The sequence below is a fragment of the Labrus bergylta genome, chromosome 4 (genome assembly GCF_963930695.1).
Source record: "Labrus bergylta chromosome 4, fLabBer1.1, whole genome shotgun sequence".
NCBI lineage: Eukaryota > Metazoa > Chordata > Actinopteri > Labriformes > Labridae > Labrus > Labrus bergylta.
In genome coordinates, this window is record NC_089198.1 from 23,295,187 (window position 1) to 23,316,326 (window position 21,140).

At 42.0% G+C, this 21,140-nt stretch overlaps 1 protein-coding gene across 14 annotated transcripts in view; it reads right to left on the bottom strand.

The window, feature by feature from the left end:
- The window catches only part of LOC109997634 (adhesion G protein-coupled receptor L2), an 85,855-nt gene that overhangs the window by 47,800 nt on the left and 16,915 nt on the right, over positions 1–21,140 (bottom strand). For 13 of the 14 annotated variants that reach the window (XM_020652177.3, XM_020652172.3, XM_020652174.3 and 10 more), the window contains exons 2-3: positions 18,172–18,381; positions 3,530–3,743 (exon numbers count right to left, since the gene is read on the bottom strand). In XM_020652177.3, the coding sequence (XP_020507833.1) occupies positions 3,530–3,743; positions 18,172–18,244 (287 nt within the window). In that variant the 5' untranslated portion in view covers positions 18,245–18,381. Of the gene's footprint in view, positions 1–3,529; positions 3,744–18,171; positions 18,382–21,140 lie in introns of those variants that run through there. The other variant, XM_065954121.1, reaches the window with a different exon arrangement.

Genomic DNA, 21,140 nt, shown 5'->3' on the forward strand with positions numbered 1-21,140 from the left:
GCTAAAAGCATGTTAAGAATTAGGGATGGCATTTCCTTTAACAGCGTCTTCATACTGCTATTGAGAGGGAAGACATTCATTAAAACATACACGACAGGTGGCTGTGACATGCAGTGGACTGGAATGGTGGCCTCTGGTGAAACTGATCCGCTCCTCTGCATGTGCGCAACAAACACGATGTGAATGTGCGTTTTTTTTTTTTTTCTATCAGCGGCTCTATGCCTTCCAGTATGAAATAGCGTCCCTCAGCGAATTAGCAGCCTGATGTGTGAATTGCAAAGATAGCTTGTTGTTTGCAAAATGTTTTTGGGGAGCTAAAAAAAAGTTCAAGTAAAGTGGGAGAAGGGAAGAAACGGACAGCAAAGCAGAGGACGGCGTCTGTGTAAATACTGTGTAGGGTGAAATTGGCTCCACTTCAATCAAGCTCTCTTGAGGTTGAGGGATTGAGAATAATGTCAGCAGTAACAGAGGCAAACAAGAGAAGATTGGCACCAAAATAGGACGTTCAACAATTTGCAAGCCTTAGATAAATATTTCAGAAGGTCAACGGCAGTCATGCAAGTCGGACATACATTTCAACATCGGACTTGACTTTCAGAAAAGCATTAGTAATTAAAGAGGCTCTCTGTAGCTGCAAAATGGGATCGTGCTGCCCAACAAGCACACAAAACCTTGACTCTGTAGCATTCAATACACAGGGTGTTAAAGCAATGAATAAAGAGGCAAATGCACGTACATTTACTAAAAAGTGACTTTACCTTTCAAGCTGCACTCAAAATCCCCCATAATAAAAAACACTTCCCTTCAAACTAATGGATTATTTAACATCATATATGAATAAAGAAAAAAGGTGCAAAGTCCATTATGAAAGGTAATGAGAAGCATACGCATTATCAATGGTGGCTTCAACATCAGTGATGATAAGGTGCTCGCTGCACTTTAGAGATGTGTGGTGAGTGTGGTGTCTGTGCAGAAAGAGCTGCGGTGATGGAGAAGGGTCAGTGAACCAGCTAACAGAAGATTCACTTCAATCACACACTGTTTACACTTGATGAGTCTGACTGACACTTCTTACAAACTAGAGGAAGGTACATGTCTTTAACTCTGTGCTCATTGACAGGCTTTCAAACCCACTGCATGTAAGTGACAGCTCGAGTTAAAGTGAAGGTCGATAAACTTAAGAAAGTTCAGGCAGGCTCAGTGATCATAACGCATTGCTTTATCTTAAAATGTGTATAGAACTATTTACTCTGCTTCCAGCAGCTACATTAAAAGGCTGCTTACCAATTGATGCATCACTGGTTATAGATTTAAATACTATCACAAGATTGAAATACTTATAATAATAATATACTCTTTGTAAGAAGCTATAGCTGTTTACAATTTTACTTGAGTATTTTCACTGAGGTGGAACTTAAAATAAATGTTTTTAGGTGTAATACATTTGTTTTCATTTTTAATTGTTTTGCTTCAATCATGGTAATTTTTGGTTAGTATAACAAGCTCTGAATACAACACTAACATGATATCACCATTTTAATTCGGCATTGATTGTAATTCTATTTTAGATTCTCCTGCTCCTTTGGAAAAGGCCGGTGCTGTTGCTAAGCATTTAACACTCTTCTGTCTTAAACTGCCGCTGAACTCACTGCATGTGATCTCAAACGTACTGAGCACAATTCTCTGGGAGCAATGCGTTTGAATTCTGCTCACTTTATCTGAAAGAGCTGCTCCTCTGACCAAGCGAAAGATTGGATCTGTTAGTTTGAACAGGTCAAAGAATATATTGCCATTGAAAAAAAAAAAAAAAAAAAACATTTCAGAACGAGCAATAAGTAAAAACGTCCTGTGTGCAAGTCGTTTATTCTGTATGTGCACATGTAGAAACCAGAGTGGTGGAGAGAACAGAGCAAAGAGAGAGAGAGAGGTCAGACATACCGTCCATTTACGCTACATCTCTGAAGAAATGATCCCCTGAATATTAAAAAGCCCCAGTAACCTAAGATTCCATCAGTTCCTTCATACATTTTTCATTCAGGCCCTTTTTTTGGTCGACAACCAAACATTTCTGCATGACAAAACACTTGAAAAAAAGGAAGCCGTTTTGATTCCTGTCTTGTTGTTTTTGTTGTGAACAACAGGGCCACTGATGAATACTCTTTGTCACAATTTTCTTACCAACAAAACTGCCACTCTGCGCTGCAGACTTCCCACTGTTTCTATCTCTTCAATCTCTGTTGATCTATCTGCCTTGCTATTGCCTCTTGTTAATGTCCCTGTTATTGGAAGTGCACATTGTGTCTTGATGTGAAGCAGTTCCTACTTTCTTAACTTTGCTGCAGACTGAAGGAGGACTGATCAGAGCCTCCCAAAGCTTTGTGACTGCTTTAACATCCCTGGTTAGCACATCAGCCTTAATTACGGTCAGGAGCCCATTTCCTCTGATCTGATTCATTAGAATTATTCTGGTTAAGGGCTTGTGGTGCAGAGAGTCTTCTCAAAGCTTTTCGCTCGCACGCTGCCTCCAGGGAATCTCGGATGAAGATAAGTTTGAAGTGCGGCTCCAGCGAGTGAGGGTCTGACTTGTCAACAGATGTGGCGCATGATGTAGCAAGTTGCAGTCAAACCAAAGGGCATGGGTACTGTCAGCGGCTGTGTTACTGTATGAGTGTGCAGGGAGTTGGCTGTAAATTTAGACAGACGGAGTAAGATGGGAGGACTGATCTATTCCTGAGATATTCTTGAGTGCTGCGTCTCAAGAGAGTAAATAAAGAAGCAGTTAAGCGAGGGGGGGAAAACCCAGAGGTGTAAAAATCGTGGGCGATGGTGTTCATAATCTAGCTAAAGGGGGGCCAGGTTAGGACAGCACAGTGCATTAGAAGATGAACTGTGCTGGTTACTATTTATGAATAGTTCATCCAGTGCCCTTTAAAAATACACACACCTCTAGGGGTAGGCAGCAGTCATGCTGAAGTGTTGCTCTGCTGTCGTTTGACAGCAGAGCAGCCTCCTGTGAGAGAGGGGAACCAGGATAAAAGGCAAGATGACGGGCATTGCTCACTACCTGAGGCAAAGCCACTTCAAAACAGTACAAGTGTTTGAACAAAAGCAAGCCCACTGTTCCAGATAGGAAATTAAGAGGGTGTTCATGTGACTTGCAGTCTCTCGGAGCTACGCTGATTATGACTCAAACAGCAGCAACAGCGCGCAGCTGGTGTGAAGAGCTCTGCCGCACGGATGTCAATTCCTGCCTGTCAAGAATTAATCTGCGCCCCAGTTTCCTGAATTTTCAAAATGCCACCTTCACAATGCAGTCAATGATGGGATAAGAAAGAAAGAAATAAAAAGGTGTGAAATGTTGATTAATTGTCCAGGTTGTAGGTTGCTACACAAACAGGAAGAGCACTTAATCTTTTATGTGCAGAAAGGTTAGCTCTATGGGGGGAAAAAAAAAGAGGCCCATATTTTCCTTCCCCAGCTCCTGGTCATGTTTGTGAAATAAGATCCCTCCTTTCCCCGGAGTTTTTACCTTTGTGATATAATCTTGTAGGCATCGGGGAGGTAGCAGTTGACGTTCTCCATCTGGAACGGGTCAGCGTCACAGATCTTGTCGTCTGTGCGGCCGTAGTTGGCCGTCTCGATCATAATGACATCACTCCCCGGGCAGCGGAGATCAATTGCATATCCCTCGCATGAGAGCTCTCTCCTGACCAGCCCGAAAGGCAAGGCTGCCCGGCTGAACCCTGCGACACAAAGACAGAGAAGACACTTCAGACAAATAATAGATTTAATGGGGGAAAAGGATGGTTGCTTCAATACAATAGGACCACACATTTTGCGGTGAAACTCCACTGGTGCAAAAATAAATAGGCAACAGCAGTCGAATGTTTACCGCAGTTTTAAACAGAAGGGCTGTTACACGCGATACAGGAATGGGGGGAAAACGAAACAATTCATCTCTCCATCTCTCTGTGGTCTTGGATGTTGGCTAAGGCTTCTAATCTAAGTCATTGGAGACCAATGGTAACCTCATAAATTCTTGAGCAAACACAAAAGGCTACAGAGCATCAAAAAGGCCTCCACCTAGAGAGAGAAGGTCCACCTCTGAGCCAGACCTGCCTGGACTGAGAGTAGTTTGTTTTACAGTCATACAGAGCCCCCTCGTTTGTTTCTTTTGCTTTACTTGCACTGTAAAGCCAGATAGAGAAAAAGGCAGAATCCCGGCAGAATGGAGTGTAATATAATCCATTTTACAGTGTCGGCGATCGAAGAGTCTGGAGTCCACACAGGAGGAAAAATCTATACATGGAGCGGAGCAGATGGGAGCGCAGCCAAATAGCTCTACTTTTGGGGAAAATTAACTGTTTCACCCAAATCTGCCCCCTCCTCTCTTTTCAGCAAATTGCAATGACATAGGTTACTCCTTTGCATTTCCTTTCTCTATTCAACAAAATGTCATGTGAAAATTGTGTGGAGCAGTACAGATATGGAGATTTGCAACGAGAGAAAAAAGCCATAAAAACTAAATAAAGAGAGAAAAATCCGTTATCTGAGGATAGAAAGATCCAAAGTGGGGAAAAGACGTATCTGCCTGCAATTCTGAGAAAACAATTAGGCAAAATCTAAGGAGCACATGCAAATGTGTTCCATTTAAGAAGTGCAAGCTGAGCGCTGCATGAACTGTCAATAATCGCCGTTGTTTTCAGCAATAGTGGGTCCCTGAGGGGGCAGCTACCATTTGTATTTTCTGCACCGCTCTGGTCTAATTAGCCCTCTTTGCAGCCTGTTACCTTTTTCCACGCTCCCATTGGCTCACGAGCATTGTCATGTACTAACTCTTACCACCCCGGGTTCACTTTGCCCCCTCACTCTAATTATCCGCACACGTTTGACAGTCAGGGCCTGATGCAATTAGCATTGTTTGAACTGCTTGGAGTTGAAGTGATTCCGGCTTGAAATTCCAACCCTGAAAGAGAGAAAAAAAAACGACCCACATGTCTGCTAGTCATTTCAGCCTGCTGCGTCTGGCTCACTCATAATGATATTCTATGTCACTCGACACATGTCACACTAGCAAACAGAAAAAGAATACACATGCAGACATCTGTGAAACATACACTGTTAAAAGTATAATGTTCAGTTCATGGGGTATTAGGAGGAACCTCTGCAGGCACTAGCAGTGGTAGCAGTGTAACCAAATATGAAACTAATGGTATAAATTCACTGGCATTCGGCCACAAGACATTTCATTATAATACCATGATCTATCTAATGGCCAGTAGATTCTGCTTAGCTGGACTGTTTATCACCTCATTAGGGGACGTCAGTGTAGCTGAACCATAAGTGGAGGGCTGTGGGGTCACTCCATCCATTCCAATAACCACTACAATTATCCGAGCCTTTCAGAAATCCTGTCCAGAATGGTGGATGATAAAACCCAGAGTGAAGTCGCCGGCTTTACGGCGAAGACTAATGACCATCCCGCCTGCCATTGCTCATGGAAGGAGTGACGGGTTTATCACGTCAGCTACAGAGAGCAGAGAGGGAGAGAATGCGTTTCAAGGGGTTTTTAAAAATTCTGAGCGGAGACACCATCTTTGGACTAAAACAGCCTCGCAGACTTACGCCACACGCCATCTCCAGCCTCCTTTTCCCTGGCTGTCCGCTGGCGACTCTGCCCATCTATCACAGCATTATGGCATGAAGGCATGCTGCTGTCAACACGGGCCTCGCGATTGATTAGGCCTGGGCCTTGCCGGCCTCCTTCCTCCTCGCTCGCCCATATAGATCTCTCTGGTCATAGGCTAACAGTACATCAATTAGGGGGAGTACCAAGACTGTACTGGCGGGCTTAAGAACAAATGGCTTGTTCACCAAACTGCGGATAGTCTTTGTCTCATTAATGACTGTCTTGTCAACTTGTAATAGGGCATATAATGACAAATCTATCTAACACTTTAAAGCGTAAAGGAATTTTCTTTTTTGCTCTGTAGGAGGGGAGTTGAATTCAAGAGAAAATATTTTTAGTCGCTTTAACTGAAGGTTGCTTAAGATCTTTGGATTTAAGCACAGCTAAGAAAGAAAAAACCCTGTGACAACAAAGCTCCCTGGCTGTAGGTATTCGTCTCTGTTGATTTTTCTTGGTTTAAACAAGTTTTGCAAGATTTTGGAAAGAGAGGAGGTTTGTTTGTGTGCACAAATGTCAGTGTCTTAGGGAGGTATGAAAAGCTTTTCATCTCACGTTCTGTGCTTTGTTTGACTGCTCAACTTGCAGAAGTTGAAGACTGCGACAGAAGGGCACCAGCTGCAGGGAAAACGGTGTCAAGAAGACTGCAGGAAGAAATCCATAACACAATCCCTGAGTGTGGGCAAAAGAAAGAAAAGAGAACAGGCTACTCTCTTGTTGTCTGTACCTCAGATTAACATTAAATTACACAATTAGTGATGGAATTGAATAATGCTTTATATAGAACATGTAGTCAAATTGCCATGGTAACCACTTCGACTTAGCTATAATTGGCTGTGATCCCCTTTCGCTGGCCTTGTTGACACGCAGCCTTATCAAGCATTCTGGTCAGTGAGTGACTGCGAGGAAAGTAGCTTTTCAGATTCCTCCCCCTGACCTGCCTGCTAAGCCGTCTATTGAGCTCCACAGAGCAAAGCATGGGCAGAGACTGCTCCTCAATATGTTGTATTCTGGGAGTTTTTTTCTTCTTCTTCTCCAGTTGACAGCCTATAATTCACTGGCGACAATCCCCCCCCCCCCCACCTCATATAATACATATTTTGTTTTCTATCAACACCCTTGAAATTGGAAGTGGCACTGTGGCTCCGATGGGTGCGTCTGAAACCATCCGCAGAGTTTTGCTAACTGGCTTTTAAAATCCCTGGAGATGAAACTAAAAGATAATGGAGGTTTGGCGGCTGCTAGTGCCAGATCAAAACACAAGTGTTGAGGTTTATCTTTCCTGCTCTGTTTGTTGGCTCTTAAGAGCACAGTTGAGAGCAACCTTTAACCCTAAAAGCTCCTCTGCGTCAGGACATCAGACGGTGGGAGAAAGAACTGGGGGAGTGTTTGATCAGTCAGGGGAAGAAAAAAACAAAAAAAAAGTGGGCCATTTTTTGGGGTAGACAGAGTGGCGATGGCTGGCACAGACAGAGAGCAAAGGCGTTGGTTGACGCTTGTCATACTACATTAAGGTTCCTTTGATTGGCCTTTGTGGTCCTGGAAACGGCAAACAGCTGCATGCAAATGGCCCTGTTTCCCCGAGGCTGGCCCCCATTGTTCTGGGCTTGGATTTGACGGGGGCGCTTTCTCTGCTGCATAAAGGAGAGTGTAGCCTTTAGTCAAATAAGAGTGCCCCCACCGTGGACACAGCAGGAGCACTTCAAGATTGTTTGTCTTTTTAGGTTGTTTCATTCCTGATATTGCTGGTAGCCAACATCTTTGGAAGAATGAGCAGATCTTAGAGTCAAGCTTTTCCTCCAAACAGCAGGGGATGCCTCTGTAATCCAATATCCGGAGTGACAGAGTGGTCATACAGCATGTTTTGCTCTGGTGGACTAAAGATTTTCAATGGAAAATCATAAACTAGGACAAAAACATATTTGAATTGTTAATTTGAGGGTACAAAGAACCGTCAATAGTTTGCCTCCCTTTTTCCTGCTTCATTGTTCTTTACTGCAGTATTTCTAATCTGTTCAGGAGAACATTTTGAGCTCTGGCCAAGGAATGAAATTAGCCCAGAAACAAAAAAATTAAATGCAAGAGACCGCTGGGGGTAAGCCTTTTATGCATTAAATAAAACAGAAGCACCCTTCACTGTCCATGCACATGCCTCTGAAGCCACAAACTAAATACTTCAGCAAACTCAATCCGCTTACACAGCACAAGGACAGCTTTTTAAATTTTCCATTTTCACATCCCTCAATTTGTTAGGCATCTAGTGTTATTGCCAAAAAGGTGCGACACAAGTTCACAAATTCTTCACATGGCCGCCCATCAGATGTGAGAGACACATGGGAGCAAGACGGGTGATGAGAAAGGAGATTTGGGATTTGCAAAATAACACCTGCTTTTTCAAATACAGACCAACACCCCGAAAACTCCACACCACCCGACTACGGCTCGTATTTCATTTCAACTGTCGAAATGCGGTGAAACACTTGAAATCTAGTTGGACATATGGCACCATTTCCCATGACACTTTAGTCCCCGCTCGAGTCCACCTTGCTGGGAATTGTTTCTAAAGACAATGTCAGACAAGACCACAAACCCTGGGGCTACACCCGCATTTCCCAGACAACTGCTATCAGACACTCTTGATTCCGATATGAGTATTCTGAAATAGAAACTGGCAATAAAGAACTGGGTCCATTTGTGGTTTCACAAAGCGCTCTAAGTCATATCTCTTTTCCCTTTCTCGTGATACATGAATTCCGTGTTGCCACCTCAAATTCCAAAGCAACCATTTGTATTCATGGCTATGGTCTTTCCTTTAATGCCTCTCATGAATTTCTCCTTGACTTAGAAAAAAAAGCAGTTGGAAGGAGGAGAGAATCACACGCTCCGTGTCGATGCATGTCTCGTTGAAGGGGTTTAGGAGTAAGGATTTGTCATATTGCTGTGGCTAAGCGTGACAGACCCTGCTGCTGCTGCTTAACTCCTCAGGTGGGTCCATTGAGAGACCGCTAGATCCCATCACTCCAGATAGAGGCGTGCAATCATTTTTTTCCCTTTAGGCAGACTGTTAAGGGAAATCCCTTTTTTGTTCAAACTTGAGTCTAAAAAATGTGGCCATTCTGACAACTGGATCTATCGCTACACAAAAAAAAAAACATCAATGCAGGGGGAAAAAAATAAGAAAATGGCTAAATATACTTCAGGTTTACAAATCACTATACTCATCTAACCATTCATCATATATCAAAAAACACAATTTGCCTTTTTGTTGAGCTACATGATAATATTGATACAACCCTTATGTTTGTACTGTAGCTAAAGATGAAGCTAGCAGCTAGTTAGCTTTAGCAGAGATGCTAGTTAGCCTACCACTAGGGGGGAAGAGCTAACCTATAGCTCCGTCCAAAGGTATCAATATCTACTTTTCATAGTTTTAGTGTATCTCATCAATAACAACAGTTTATCTCATTTATGTAATCTTTCACTGAGGTGTTAAAAAAAAAAACATTCATAGCAGGTTATGTACCAGACTATTTCCTGGACTGTTGATGTCAATGTGAGGCAGCAGGGCAACAAACAACAGTTTAATAAATGCCAGCATCTTACCAATAAACAGTGCTGAAGTTTTGTGATTTCCTTTGCCCTCTGTTATAAATTCAAAAGAACAGGTAAATTGCTAATTTGCTAAACCAAACAGTTATCTTGAATAATTGGCTGGTAAGCTAGACTTCTAAAAGCCGTAGCTACTCTGTTTAGCTGGACTGAAGGACAAGCATTCAAAATGACAATGTCAAATCATAACCATTTAGAAAATTGATTTAATTTAAAGCTGCATAAACCCCCCAAAATCTGTTGTGACCGAGGTAAGATTTAATGAAACTTTTCAAAAGAGTTTGTGAGTGCAAACTACAGATTACCACGAGGTAAAGCAGCCACTGTTGTGAGAATAAGACAGATGTTTAGAAATTCAAGATTTTCCTGTAAACATTTAGAGAATTATCAAACAACCCCTACACAAAATATTTGAAATGCAAAAACTGTTCTATTTAGATGTTTTACATTCACAGTGAGGAATTATACAGCGCACAGAAAATGTTTAAGTTTGAGGTGAAACTGACGCACAGCTGACACGGTGGATTATTTTGCTTCAACAGAACAGCCGGCTCAGCTGCAGAAGGCTGCAGAAGACTGCAGATGAAGAATTTCTCCCAAGGGAACAAGTACTTAGGAAAAAAAAGCCAGAAAGTAGAGGTTATAAAGACTGTGTCTTAATTTGGCTGCGAGAAACAAGGTTTTCTCCTCTGTCGATTGGTGGGATGATCCTTGACCCTGTGGGTGTACATCAAAAGAAAACCAGCAAGAAAAGAGGGAAGCATCATTACATTACTAATACATGTAATCCCTTTAATGCAAAGAGGGTCACTGCTTGATATAGGTCACATACAGAAGTGACAAGAATAATTCAGTTGAAGACACATTACCAGATTTAATGTTTTCTTTTTGTTTGGTCCATGGACACATGACTCGGATTAAAGCAGGGTATAATTCAACACCTTGTACAGTCCGCCGAGGAAACAACCTTTTCATGAAGATACAAATAACTGTCACAGAGGCTAAACAAGTGAATGAAAAAAAAAGGCTTCACTTGGAAGATGAATTATTCCTTTAAGTTCTCAGGAGAGCGCCATTTGACAGAATTAGTTCACTGCATGTTCAATATCCAACATATTGTTGCATCTCTTTTTGCAGGGGAGTTGATGAAACAAGCAGAAAGAGGTGAGTTAAAGAAGCTCTCCCAAGTGCAGCAGAGGTATAGTTTCACAGGGTTTGATCTACTCTGAGTGATGCTTAACTCCTCTCAAAGCCCATATTTTACCACTGCACTTAAACCCCGGCTGGATTTTCCGCTCAAGAAAAAGTCTCAGAATAAGTCAGGTGCCCTCCTCAGGGTGGGATGGAAGTCGGGGGGAAACAGAGGGTGAAGCAGGAAAAGAGGAGGAGAAGGATGTGGCTTTGTGTCCATCACATGTTAGGGTCTCTGTTCTTGTTTGCTGGGGGAGAGTCTCCAAATGTCACCCTCTTAATCAACCCTCCCTTTTCTACAGACAGGAGCCCAGGAGGCTTACTCAGTACGTCACATAGACAGGGTGTCAGGAGAAGCTGAAACTGGAACACGGATTACATGAATAATGAGCCGGAGCCTACAAGGATGACTAGGAACCGAGATCAGGGCCCTGAGACGATAATGAACAGACGATTCTGATAGGAGAGGCAAGGCTTTATCTTTTAGCTGAGGCTGCAGTAGCCCAGAACACAGCGGTGCTATCACTGGCTTTGGGAATGAATTTGTTTTGGTTCTTCTGTGCCTCTAAACAAAACCACTTGTGCTGAAGTGGAGGGAGCTTAGTTATGCAGATGAGGTGGTGCAGAGTAACTTTGGTACTCATTTTGGCATGAAATTAAGTTTTTATGTTTCATCATGACCCAAGACATTTTTGTGGCTTTGGTTGGTGCACAAACAAAAATGAGAAAAAAACCTTTCATGCATGTATTGCTTTTCTTCTTTCATTTGGACATATGTTTCTCATTGAGTGTACATTTTTAATGTAATTAAAAGCAGACTGTGCTGATTTAGATTAATGGATAATTTTTTTTATCGGATATGTCTTCAGGACAGAGCATATGCTCTGCCTAACAACATTTGTCCTGCTCTCGCCTTTTTTTCCCCCCACATTGCATATACTGCATTAGGACTCCAAAAAGAATATTGAAAAATGTATTGTGGGAATCATTTTAGCTCACACTCCATCTTTGGACTTCAGAAAATAGAGTGGATACATTCAAACTGGATAGTGTCAACTACAGTATGCTTGGCAAGCATTACAACAAACCTGTACTTGCTAGAATACTTTCTGCCTTATGTTGGATAATACACCTTAATGCATGTAAGTTTCTGTTACATGCATAGATATTTTGGGGGGAAATCATGCAAACTAAGGTTCTGGCCACAGTACTGTACTTTAAGGGTTCCGGCCAATTTACATAAGTACGAACGAGGACCATTTCATGTTGAATAAATCTGTATAAAATTTTAGAATCGAAGAAGCATCAGGTACAGAGAGAGAGAGAGAGACTGAGGCAGTCCTGCAGCTTGTTCAAGTCACAGTGCTTTGGCTTTCTGCGTGAGACACAGGACCACATTCTCACGCTATGCCCTGGTGACAGACAGTGACAGGCTGGAGATTGTTGGGATAAGTTTGGGTTGGACGATTGGGGGAGGGAGGGGGGGTGACTGGGGAGGGAGTATATTTTGTGTGGTAAGTTGATGATTCTAAATAAATGATAATGTTTGCTAAATAATTAATGTTAAGGTTAAGACTTATTTTTCACATATTTGTCTTTTTAAAAAGTACTGCTGGATACCTGTGCTGAACCCCAGGTATCATCATGAGTGTATATGAACCAATCCCAAGTTTAAAAAGCAGAAACTGATTATAGAATGAGGCTTGTTGTCTTTTTACAACGAAGGCCTTAAACTATAAAATCTTTTTCATTGACTCTTTCTTTAGAAAGGTATGCTGAATGATGATGACGATGATGCTAGTGAGCTTGGCTTTCTCCTTTAAGCATGTGATCCTTGTTTTGCAGGTCAAAGAGGCCCGTCAAGTCTCCCCCTGCATACAAACGTATTGCTAGCCCACTGCGTATGCATGCTACACATGGGAAAGAACATAGCTAAGTGCAACAGGGAAAACCTTTGTTGGGTATTATACAGCTCTGTTTGAAATCTCTCGGAGATTTACCAGGAAAGTCAGCAAAAAAAACAACACACATTCAGACGCATTCCTTGCCAATAACCCCCCACTATCTCGGGAACACTGACCACTTTGATTGGCTCGAGCGCAATGACCTTGCCCCCCATTCCCTTACACCAGCATTCCGGTCAATGCAAGCAGAAAGCAGGAGCACTGATAAGAAACTCACAGATGGGGAGATCTTGATGACAGACAGTTTCCTGCCCCTCATCTTGGATGGGGCCATTGTGCCTTGAGAACTCAATGGGAATATTCGCTACAAGAGTGGGTCAACACCGATAGCGTACAGCAAACAAAAACGTCCTTTGTGCTTTGCTGTCTGACTTTTTCGTGCCGCGTTCTTATTCAATTTCCTGCGCGGCAGGAGAGGGCTTTCCTTATCATAGACTGTTTATACCTGCAAAGCGGCTGGTGGCCTTTTGTTTGCAGGTGACCCACCCTGAGGTGACATTTAATTCCTGGACAAAAAAATGTGTGGTCATGCTCTATGGCACAGCCTCTCAGCCTGAGGAGATTACTAATACAGTGAACGCAACAGAGCTGCATTCATGGCCTGTCGTGAGAGCTGGCAGACACAGACAGTGAGAGAGATCCAACACACATTAATACACTGATTTAAATCATACTTGACCCCAAGCCATGCAAAAGGAAGGGAAATGGGCAAGAAACCATCAGCAAGCGATCCAAGTGGAACCAGTTTTGTTCATATTTACACATGAATCCCTCTCTGTATTTCCTTCTTCTTAAGTTTAAGAACAAACACAGCAAAATCTGTGAGCACACTACAACACACACACTCAGGTCAAAGACAGCACATTTACAGAATCCATCATAATTTATTATATTGACTGAAGCAAATCTACTCCCTACTGTCACCCATTACTTTTAACACAGGCATTTCCTGTGAAAATCATGACCAAAATGAGAAACATGAGCTGTAATGGCATTTCTGAGACAAATGCACCATTCTGTGACACTTTTCACACCTAGTAACTATAATTGTAGCCTCACACGTTTGTTCTTTTTCTAACTGCTAGCGGCTTTTTGTTCAAATGGCCTTTCTGTTGTCTTATTAACACGCTGTGTTTTCAAAAAAAAATAAAAGCTCTCTTTTACAAATTAATGTTTAAAATGTATGTCTCTTAAAAACAGCTAGATCGGCCTGTGATGAGAAAAGAAAACGTACTGCCGCAGGTATTTCATCAGAGCAGCAATCTGCTTTGATTACCTTAGCACAATGTCCCTTTGGTGTTAAATGTTACATGCTTGCTTTTGTTTTTGCACCTTTGTTTAGCTCGCAGGCTCTTTGTTCATCTGAGATTACTAATGATATGCCTGCCAGCTATTAGAGGTATTGGGGGAACTCTGAACCTCAATAATACTCAGACAGGTTCTTGTTGCCACGGTAAATACTTCTGACTCTGTTCTAGACTTGATTTATGTTGTTGGCAAACACTTCCACACACACGCACGCACTTCCACACACACACACACACACACACACACACACACACACACACACACACACACACACACACACACACACACACACACACACACACACACACACACACACACACACACACACACACACACACACACACACACACACACACAAACTCAAAGAAAGGTAAAACTTCACAGCTTACTATAGTGTAGACTGGACTTTATTCAAAACCTGCCTGCTTCCTTTCAAGATTAGGTGAATTACTTTGTTATGACAGCTGAACTCTCCTGTTATGCAGTGACTTACACCGAGCAAATCCAAAAGTTTAGATTCTGAAGCAAACTGCTTTGTAGTTGTATGCCAGACTCATCTATTATTTGAATTAGGCAGCCTGGAGAAAAAAAAAGAAAACAAGTGTGGACAGCAATTAAGAAAGGGAAAGAGTGAGCTAGGCATCTGGTCCAATGTTTATACAACTTGTTACCATAAGGGGTGTGAATTGAGCAGCTCCAAAATGTAGCGAGCAAAGTGTGATTTAAGACTTGCTTAACAAATGAAATCAAACTGTCGGAGAACTGCAGCTCCTTGTCCTATGAATTAACGTCTTTTCATCAGCTGGCCGTATAACAGGAACTTTTTACAATCACGTCTAAACACACAGTAAAGCACAGGCGTCTCTCCTAAAGGGAAAAGAGGTTTGCTCTCACATTCCCAGACTGGACGGTAACATTTCTTGCTGCTGTTTGCTTCATTCAAAATGCTCTCAGGAAATCACTGTTGCAATAAATCTAGGATGACCCTATCAGGGGTGATATTGCATTTCATTTCCTCTGAGTGAAATACTGATCCTGGAGACACATGTGACTTCATTTCGATTTTCATATTCTCTTATGGTTTCCAAACTTTCCAGGTCCCCAGTTATTATTAAAACAGCATATTGTTACGCAATGTTATGCAGAAATATATCTGGTGTGCTATGTTTTTTTTGCAAAATAATGACAAAACTGTTTTAGAGATAAAGAAAAAACAATACATTTATTTGTCTCTGTATGGCTTCTTATCTACTGGAAAGTCCATTAAATCCTCACGATGAACCCCTGATTTATTCCTTGAAATACTTCCAGTTTGGCAGTATTTCCATGCAAGACAGAAATATCAGATTTTTTTTTCTCTTCCTGTGTGCTTGTTCTCACCACACAGATTGACCAGTCATCTGTGAATCTCCCATGGTTTGGCTGATAATTCATGATCGCCCCGCCACGGACCCGCAGCATTCAATATGAATTATAAAATGGCAAGCCAAGCATATCAATGGATGACAGACTGGATGTGTATGGCCCGGGGCCAGAGAGGAGTTAAGAGCACAATGGCTTCCCCCATTCAGTCGACCCCAGAACTGGAAATACCAGTGTGGCACGAGGGAGGGTCTTCCATCAACACAATGTACGGCACTGCTTGAGTCAAATGTTGTGCGGAGACGTATTGTTAACCTTTACGACCTTTAAGGGAGAAACACAAGTATGCCTGTATGTTCAACTGGGAAATATTTCCCAATAAAAAAAAATCCCCCATAGAGAGAAATGTTCAGTGTGTGTTCACCAGAGCAAGTCCAGACCTCCAGAAACAAATAGCAGAAAGACAAAAGAAAAATTTCAACAATCTCGTTTCCACAAATCTGTCATGAGTGATTCTCATGCCTTCTGACTTGATTGCTAAGAAATCTGCATGTTATTATCTCGCATTATGCCCATGCTGGAGCTCTAGGACCTAAACAAATAACTGCCTCTTTACTCTGATCCCCTCGCTGTCGCTGCAGATATCACACTGCTATCAAACACAAACCTCTTGATCTTTTACATTTCTCCTTTGTGCAGTATTCAGATAGAAAGGCCGAGGTTCCTGCCCCTCCTTTTAGCATTTAAGCACAACAGCAGACGTAGAGTGTTTACACTGCGACTGCACAACATAATCCCTCCCTAAATCTGGCTTTCTTCACTTTCAAGAGTCAGATAACAGCTCTCATTCACTCACCAGCAGGTATGTGCATGTGTACTTGCTCCACCTTTGTGACTGCCTCCTTTGAATCTGGTAGTCCTCTTTCATTTGTGCAGACTGGGCGGTCTGAAACATCTAAAACTAATCTGATACCTGCATGACCTAGTTTTTGTCAAGCACGAGTGTTACTTTATAGATCTGTTATATAAAGATACAAGGATGAACCCAAAACTTGGAAATCATTATTTTAATGGCGATAGTGATGTTAGCAAACAATTGCATTTTTACACATCTGGCGGTTACAGAGGAACGTTATCATTCATTTAGAGTTTCTGGCTAAAGTAACCAGCTATTATAAGTCATACTGTATATTCATGTTATTTTAGCTCCTTTTTGGGTCTCCACCAACTTCTTTAAAAATATTCTGCTTAACCACCAATGCTCTGCTGTTTTTATTCAGCTGGTTGCTAACTTCTTATGGTTTCCCTCATTGTGATCTGTTGCATCCTATAAGTGTGCTTTGATTGAGCCGAACAGTATAGAGTCACATGTTAGGCTGAATTTCAAAGTAAAGCTCTTTGAAGCTGAGAGGATCTGTGGATTCAGGAGGTAATTATCTGTAGGCTCTGTAGTGTCTTCGTGTGAGTGTCAAAATGTCATTTGATACACTTTTATTGAAAAAAAAAAAAAAAAAAATACCAGACTAGTGTTCATTCATTCAAACAGGGTGAGAAAGTCAATACCAGGAGAGAGAGAAATCACTTTCTTTTCAGCTGTGTCAATGAGCATTTCAAAGCACGAGGAATGTTTTGGATGAAAACGATAACCTGATTATACTTTCTCCTGGTGAGGGACAGGAGGTAATTATCAAGTGGAGTTTTTTTTGTAGCTGAACTCTGATGGAAACGTAGATCATGAGCACTGGGATGCCGGCCCTCAGGGCTGGACAGGCTGAAGGTGAGTGGCATGTGGATAGAATCAGATATTGTTTTCAGTGGGAGCCACACACACACACACACACACACACACACACACACACACACACACACACACACACACACACAAACACACTCCTTTATTGATGGATGGGCAAATATGCATTCTTAGGGCCTGAGAGCACTCACATCCAGTGAAACCCAAAACCTGAACTTTCTGCATACCAAAGCAGTATTCCTCTTTAAGAAATTCAACAGGACCATTCAACTCGATTCCAAAGTGGGGCCAAATCATAGGGGCTATTCTTCGAGTGCTGCAATAAGACTCTTCCATATTATCAAAAAATGCTACCCTACAAAAAGAAGAATGCATCGCTGCTTAAAACCCTGCTAGCAAAGCCTGCTCTTTATCAATCTGCACATCTGAAAAAATATAGAGGAATATATCATAGAACAAACCAGAAAGAGAGAAACCAGAGAAAAAGCAAAGTGCAAATTGAAGAGGAAGCCCCCCAAAAAAATGTGCTTCAATGTCTATCTGTAATCAATGCTTGGCACACAAGAGTATGATTTTGGGTTGCTTTCTTCCTGATACAATAGGACTGAAAGGAGGGAAAAAGTAATGATGATCATTACGCAGACATACCAGCATCATTGGTTTTGATGAGTATGTAACAGACAGGAGTGTTTTGTGACAATACTTGTAATTACAGCCAAATGTACTAATCAAAAGTGGGGGGAAGAGTCCAAAAAAGAGACTAAAAAGAGTCTTCGGATGTCATTGCAGACAATTAAAAACACTGACACATTCTTTACCAGTTCCCTAGTTTGGCACCGAATAAATCGCCCTGCTCTTGAAAAATTTTTGGTGTCCTGTCTGCACAGAAAGATCTGATTAAGGCCCAAATAAAAATGTAATCTATTCTCCGCGGCTCTTTGTAGCACACCCAGACAATCTGTTAAGAAGCTCATTGTGCTGAGATGATGCAGCTGTGACCCTTTAGGGGAAGGTCTCTCACACATCGTTTTGTGTTTTTATTGAAAGCAAGAAAAGTGTCAGCGAACGAGTCCCTGGGTTTGTCAGGAATATTCAATGTGCCGGTACAAAGTGTTTGAAACACCTTTTAAAAAAAATTCCAAGGATGAAACCACTCAAGAGGAACTATAAGCCCTCTCTGAAGAATGTTTGCTGATAAAGTCAACACATTTATAAGCTGAATAGTAAGTGGCTTCTTGAAAGGTTGACCAGAATCACATTAGCACTCCTCTCAGCCACGTAACTCCATGGTAACTCACCTTCTGAGCAGTGAAAGAAAAGGAGGAGCAGGAGGCAGCGAAACACAGGACACCTCCACAGTGCAGAGGCCATTGTGCGCTGTATGCAAACGATCCAGGAGCCTGGTAGCTATAATTAGTGGTTCAATGTGTTGCAGTGGGAGATCAGGGAGCTGGGGCGATGTCAACGATCAGTGGTCCTCGGAGAAACATCATCAGTCATCTTTTCATCTGGAAGGAAGAGAGGAAAGAGCATAAAAATGGCGGAATAACAAATCTTGATACCAGGGTGCTGTTTGATGTGTGATTCTTCTATTTGGGTTGTACAGAGATTTGTTAGCAATATAGTACCAAACTTGCTCTGATACGGCTTCAGTAGATCGTTTTTTTTCCTAGTCAAAGAACCAATCTGATATCTTCATGTATTAGCCTAGAATACATATCAATGATATATGTGGTGGCTGCTCAAGAAACTACAGTTTGAGAGCAAAAATGACAAAATCGTGTTTTTTGTAAATTATTCTGTTAAGATAAACACTAATAGCGCACTGCTAGCTTGGAGTCTAACGTTAAGCTAGCTAGTTAAATGACCAACCAGTGTTTTCCCATTACATATTTCAAGGCTGTTTTTGTTTTTTATTTGAAGTTCAAGATGATTCAAACAGATAGAAAATTCAAGGTTAACATATTTTTATGTTAAAAATCAACGTATGTCCACAGCCAGGAGGTCCAGCGTTAGCTTATCTTGTTTCTGGGTGCGTAGCTTTTTTGTGTAAAATTAGGAGTCCAACAGTTCTCTGAGCTGGTCATGCAATTATACAACAATAATAGCAATCGTCACTTAAAATTGTTAAACTTGGTTAATTGTTTTAGATATCAGAATTCATATCAGGAAGTAAAAAGTTATATATTTGCACATCTCCTATTTGATGGGTTAACAATTCAATTAAAAAATTATTGCATTAACAAGCAAAACCTCCATTAAACTGAATTGACAAAATCTTTATTAAAAATCCATGTTGACAGAAAAATGAAAACTGTTCTGAAATGTTTTTGAGGGCAGCAGCATGAACAGAAAGCAGGTATCACTCCCGCTGCAGTGATTCACCACCCGGCAGAGTGTTACAACAAAATGTTTACACTAACTCATTCTCCCACTCTTCCCTCTTCTGCCTTCCCCATTTACTCCCGGATCCCTGCGGGAGCGAGAGCTTGTCGCTACGGTAACACGTTCACATAGGACGCCATTAGAGATACAGCTGCTTTTGTGTGTTACTTTTGTTTTCCTTCCTTATCAAGGAAGACATTTCTTTGTCTGCAAAAAAGCAGCAAAAGGTTAGAGCCTGAGACAGACGAACACACCAGACAGATAAGCTGCTTACCAAAATCAAACACCAAGGAGGGATGTGTTGTGTCATATGTGAAATGCCACACACAAACAATCACAACCACACACAAAGACTTAACATTATGCATGCCTGCACAAATACATAGCCGAGGACATGCACACTCCTGCTGACGTGGACACACATTCACTCACTCATGAGCACACACACCACACATATTGAAGGCTATCTTCTTAATTTCCATCTAGCATCCTTCCAATCCAGCATCTCTCCAGTGCCCACACACACACACACACATCAGCATCAACATCAATAACAGGAATGGCTACTTGGTAGCCGTCGCTATGAAAGTAAGAGCTTCCTGCGTCTGAATTCTGTTCCTCCAGAGTCACCTGTCAAACACCCTGATTATTTTATAATGAAGCTAAATTTGAGCTGCAGAGCAGTCAGCTCTGATCGCTCTCTTGGCTTGCAAATGCGGTCAGATATTTTTGGCAACAAAAAAAACCCCACAAAGCAAGGGGAGCTTTGACATTAGCATACTGTGTGATATTATAACTACTGGATTCATTCTATACATGAGAAATGCTTGGTCTGGTGATAATAACTGGATAAAAAAAAACAACTGCATCTGCACGTAGCCTGAAGCAGTCTGAGAGAGTTTATTTTCATTTGAGGTCACCCTGGCCGAGCCAAGGAAACACACATTCAGCTAACTTGTAATTTATCAGTTAAACTTGGGTGGTTTTTATAGAAATTGTGGTTTTATTGTCTCCCAGTTGTTTATCTGCCAGTGGCGCCGAACCAGATCAGATAAGGTAAAATAGGAGGGAAGGAGCTCTCCTGCGCGGGAAGTCTCACACCATGTCTACTGAGGCTGCTCACGCTCTCAAGTCTTTAAAAGTACTGCCACCAGTTCAATATCGGGCAGAACACCAGATCTCCAGAGACACACACGACCTCTTCCTCAGCCATTTATCTTCTGCAAATATGAGGCCTGGGGCCATGGGGTAACCATAATGGTGGCTGACAGGAGGAGATTGGAAACTGTTTGGGGGATATCCCCCTGCCCTACTGGCCCGCTGAGCCACTCCGCCACTCCAGACACCAGGGGGCGAGAGCCTGCCAGGCCTTGCGGATGCAGGCTTGCCCTCGCCACCCCGGGGTTCTTTCTCATGATCAGCCGTCGCCCCGCTGGGTAACATGTCCCCCTTTCTCCTTTAAGCCTGTGAACAACACAGAAGTGCTCATCTTCCTAAAAAAAAAACACTGTTTTGTTTGGTGGGATTTCTGCACTGAATCAGCCCGGACTTGAGATAAAAGGATTAGGCGATTACCATTAAGATGCTTTACACAAGTTCTGACAGACGTATCATAATTTCACATCAGGGGACTGAGAGAGAGGGAGTGGGTGATGGTCGTGGGGGGCTAAGATGTTCTCAAGCAGAAAATGATTTTAAGAGTTAAGCGAGGCATCGTTAACCCCTCAGAGATGGTGCTTAGGAATTATCCACACAAACCCCCCACTGCTCTGAAGCCCTGGAATTGAGGTTACTTGTTTCTTGGCCAGCGATTTAAGCATAATGATCATCTTGTTCCACTGAGAGATATATATGTACACAGTTATGACTAACTGTCACCACC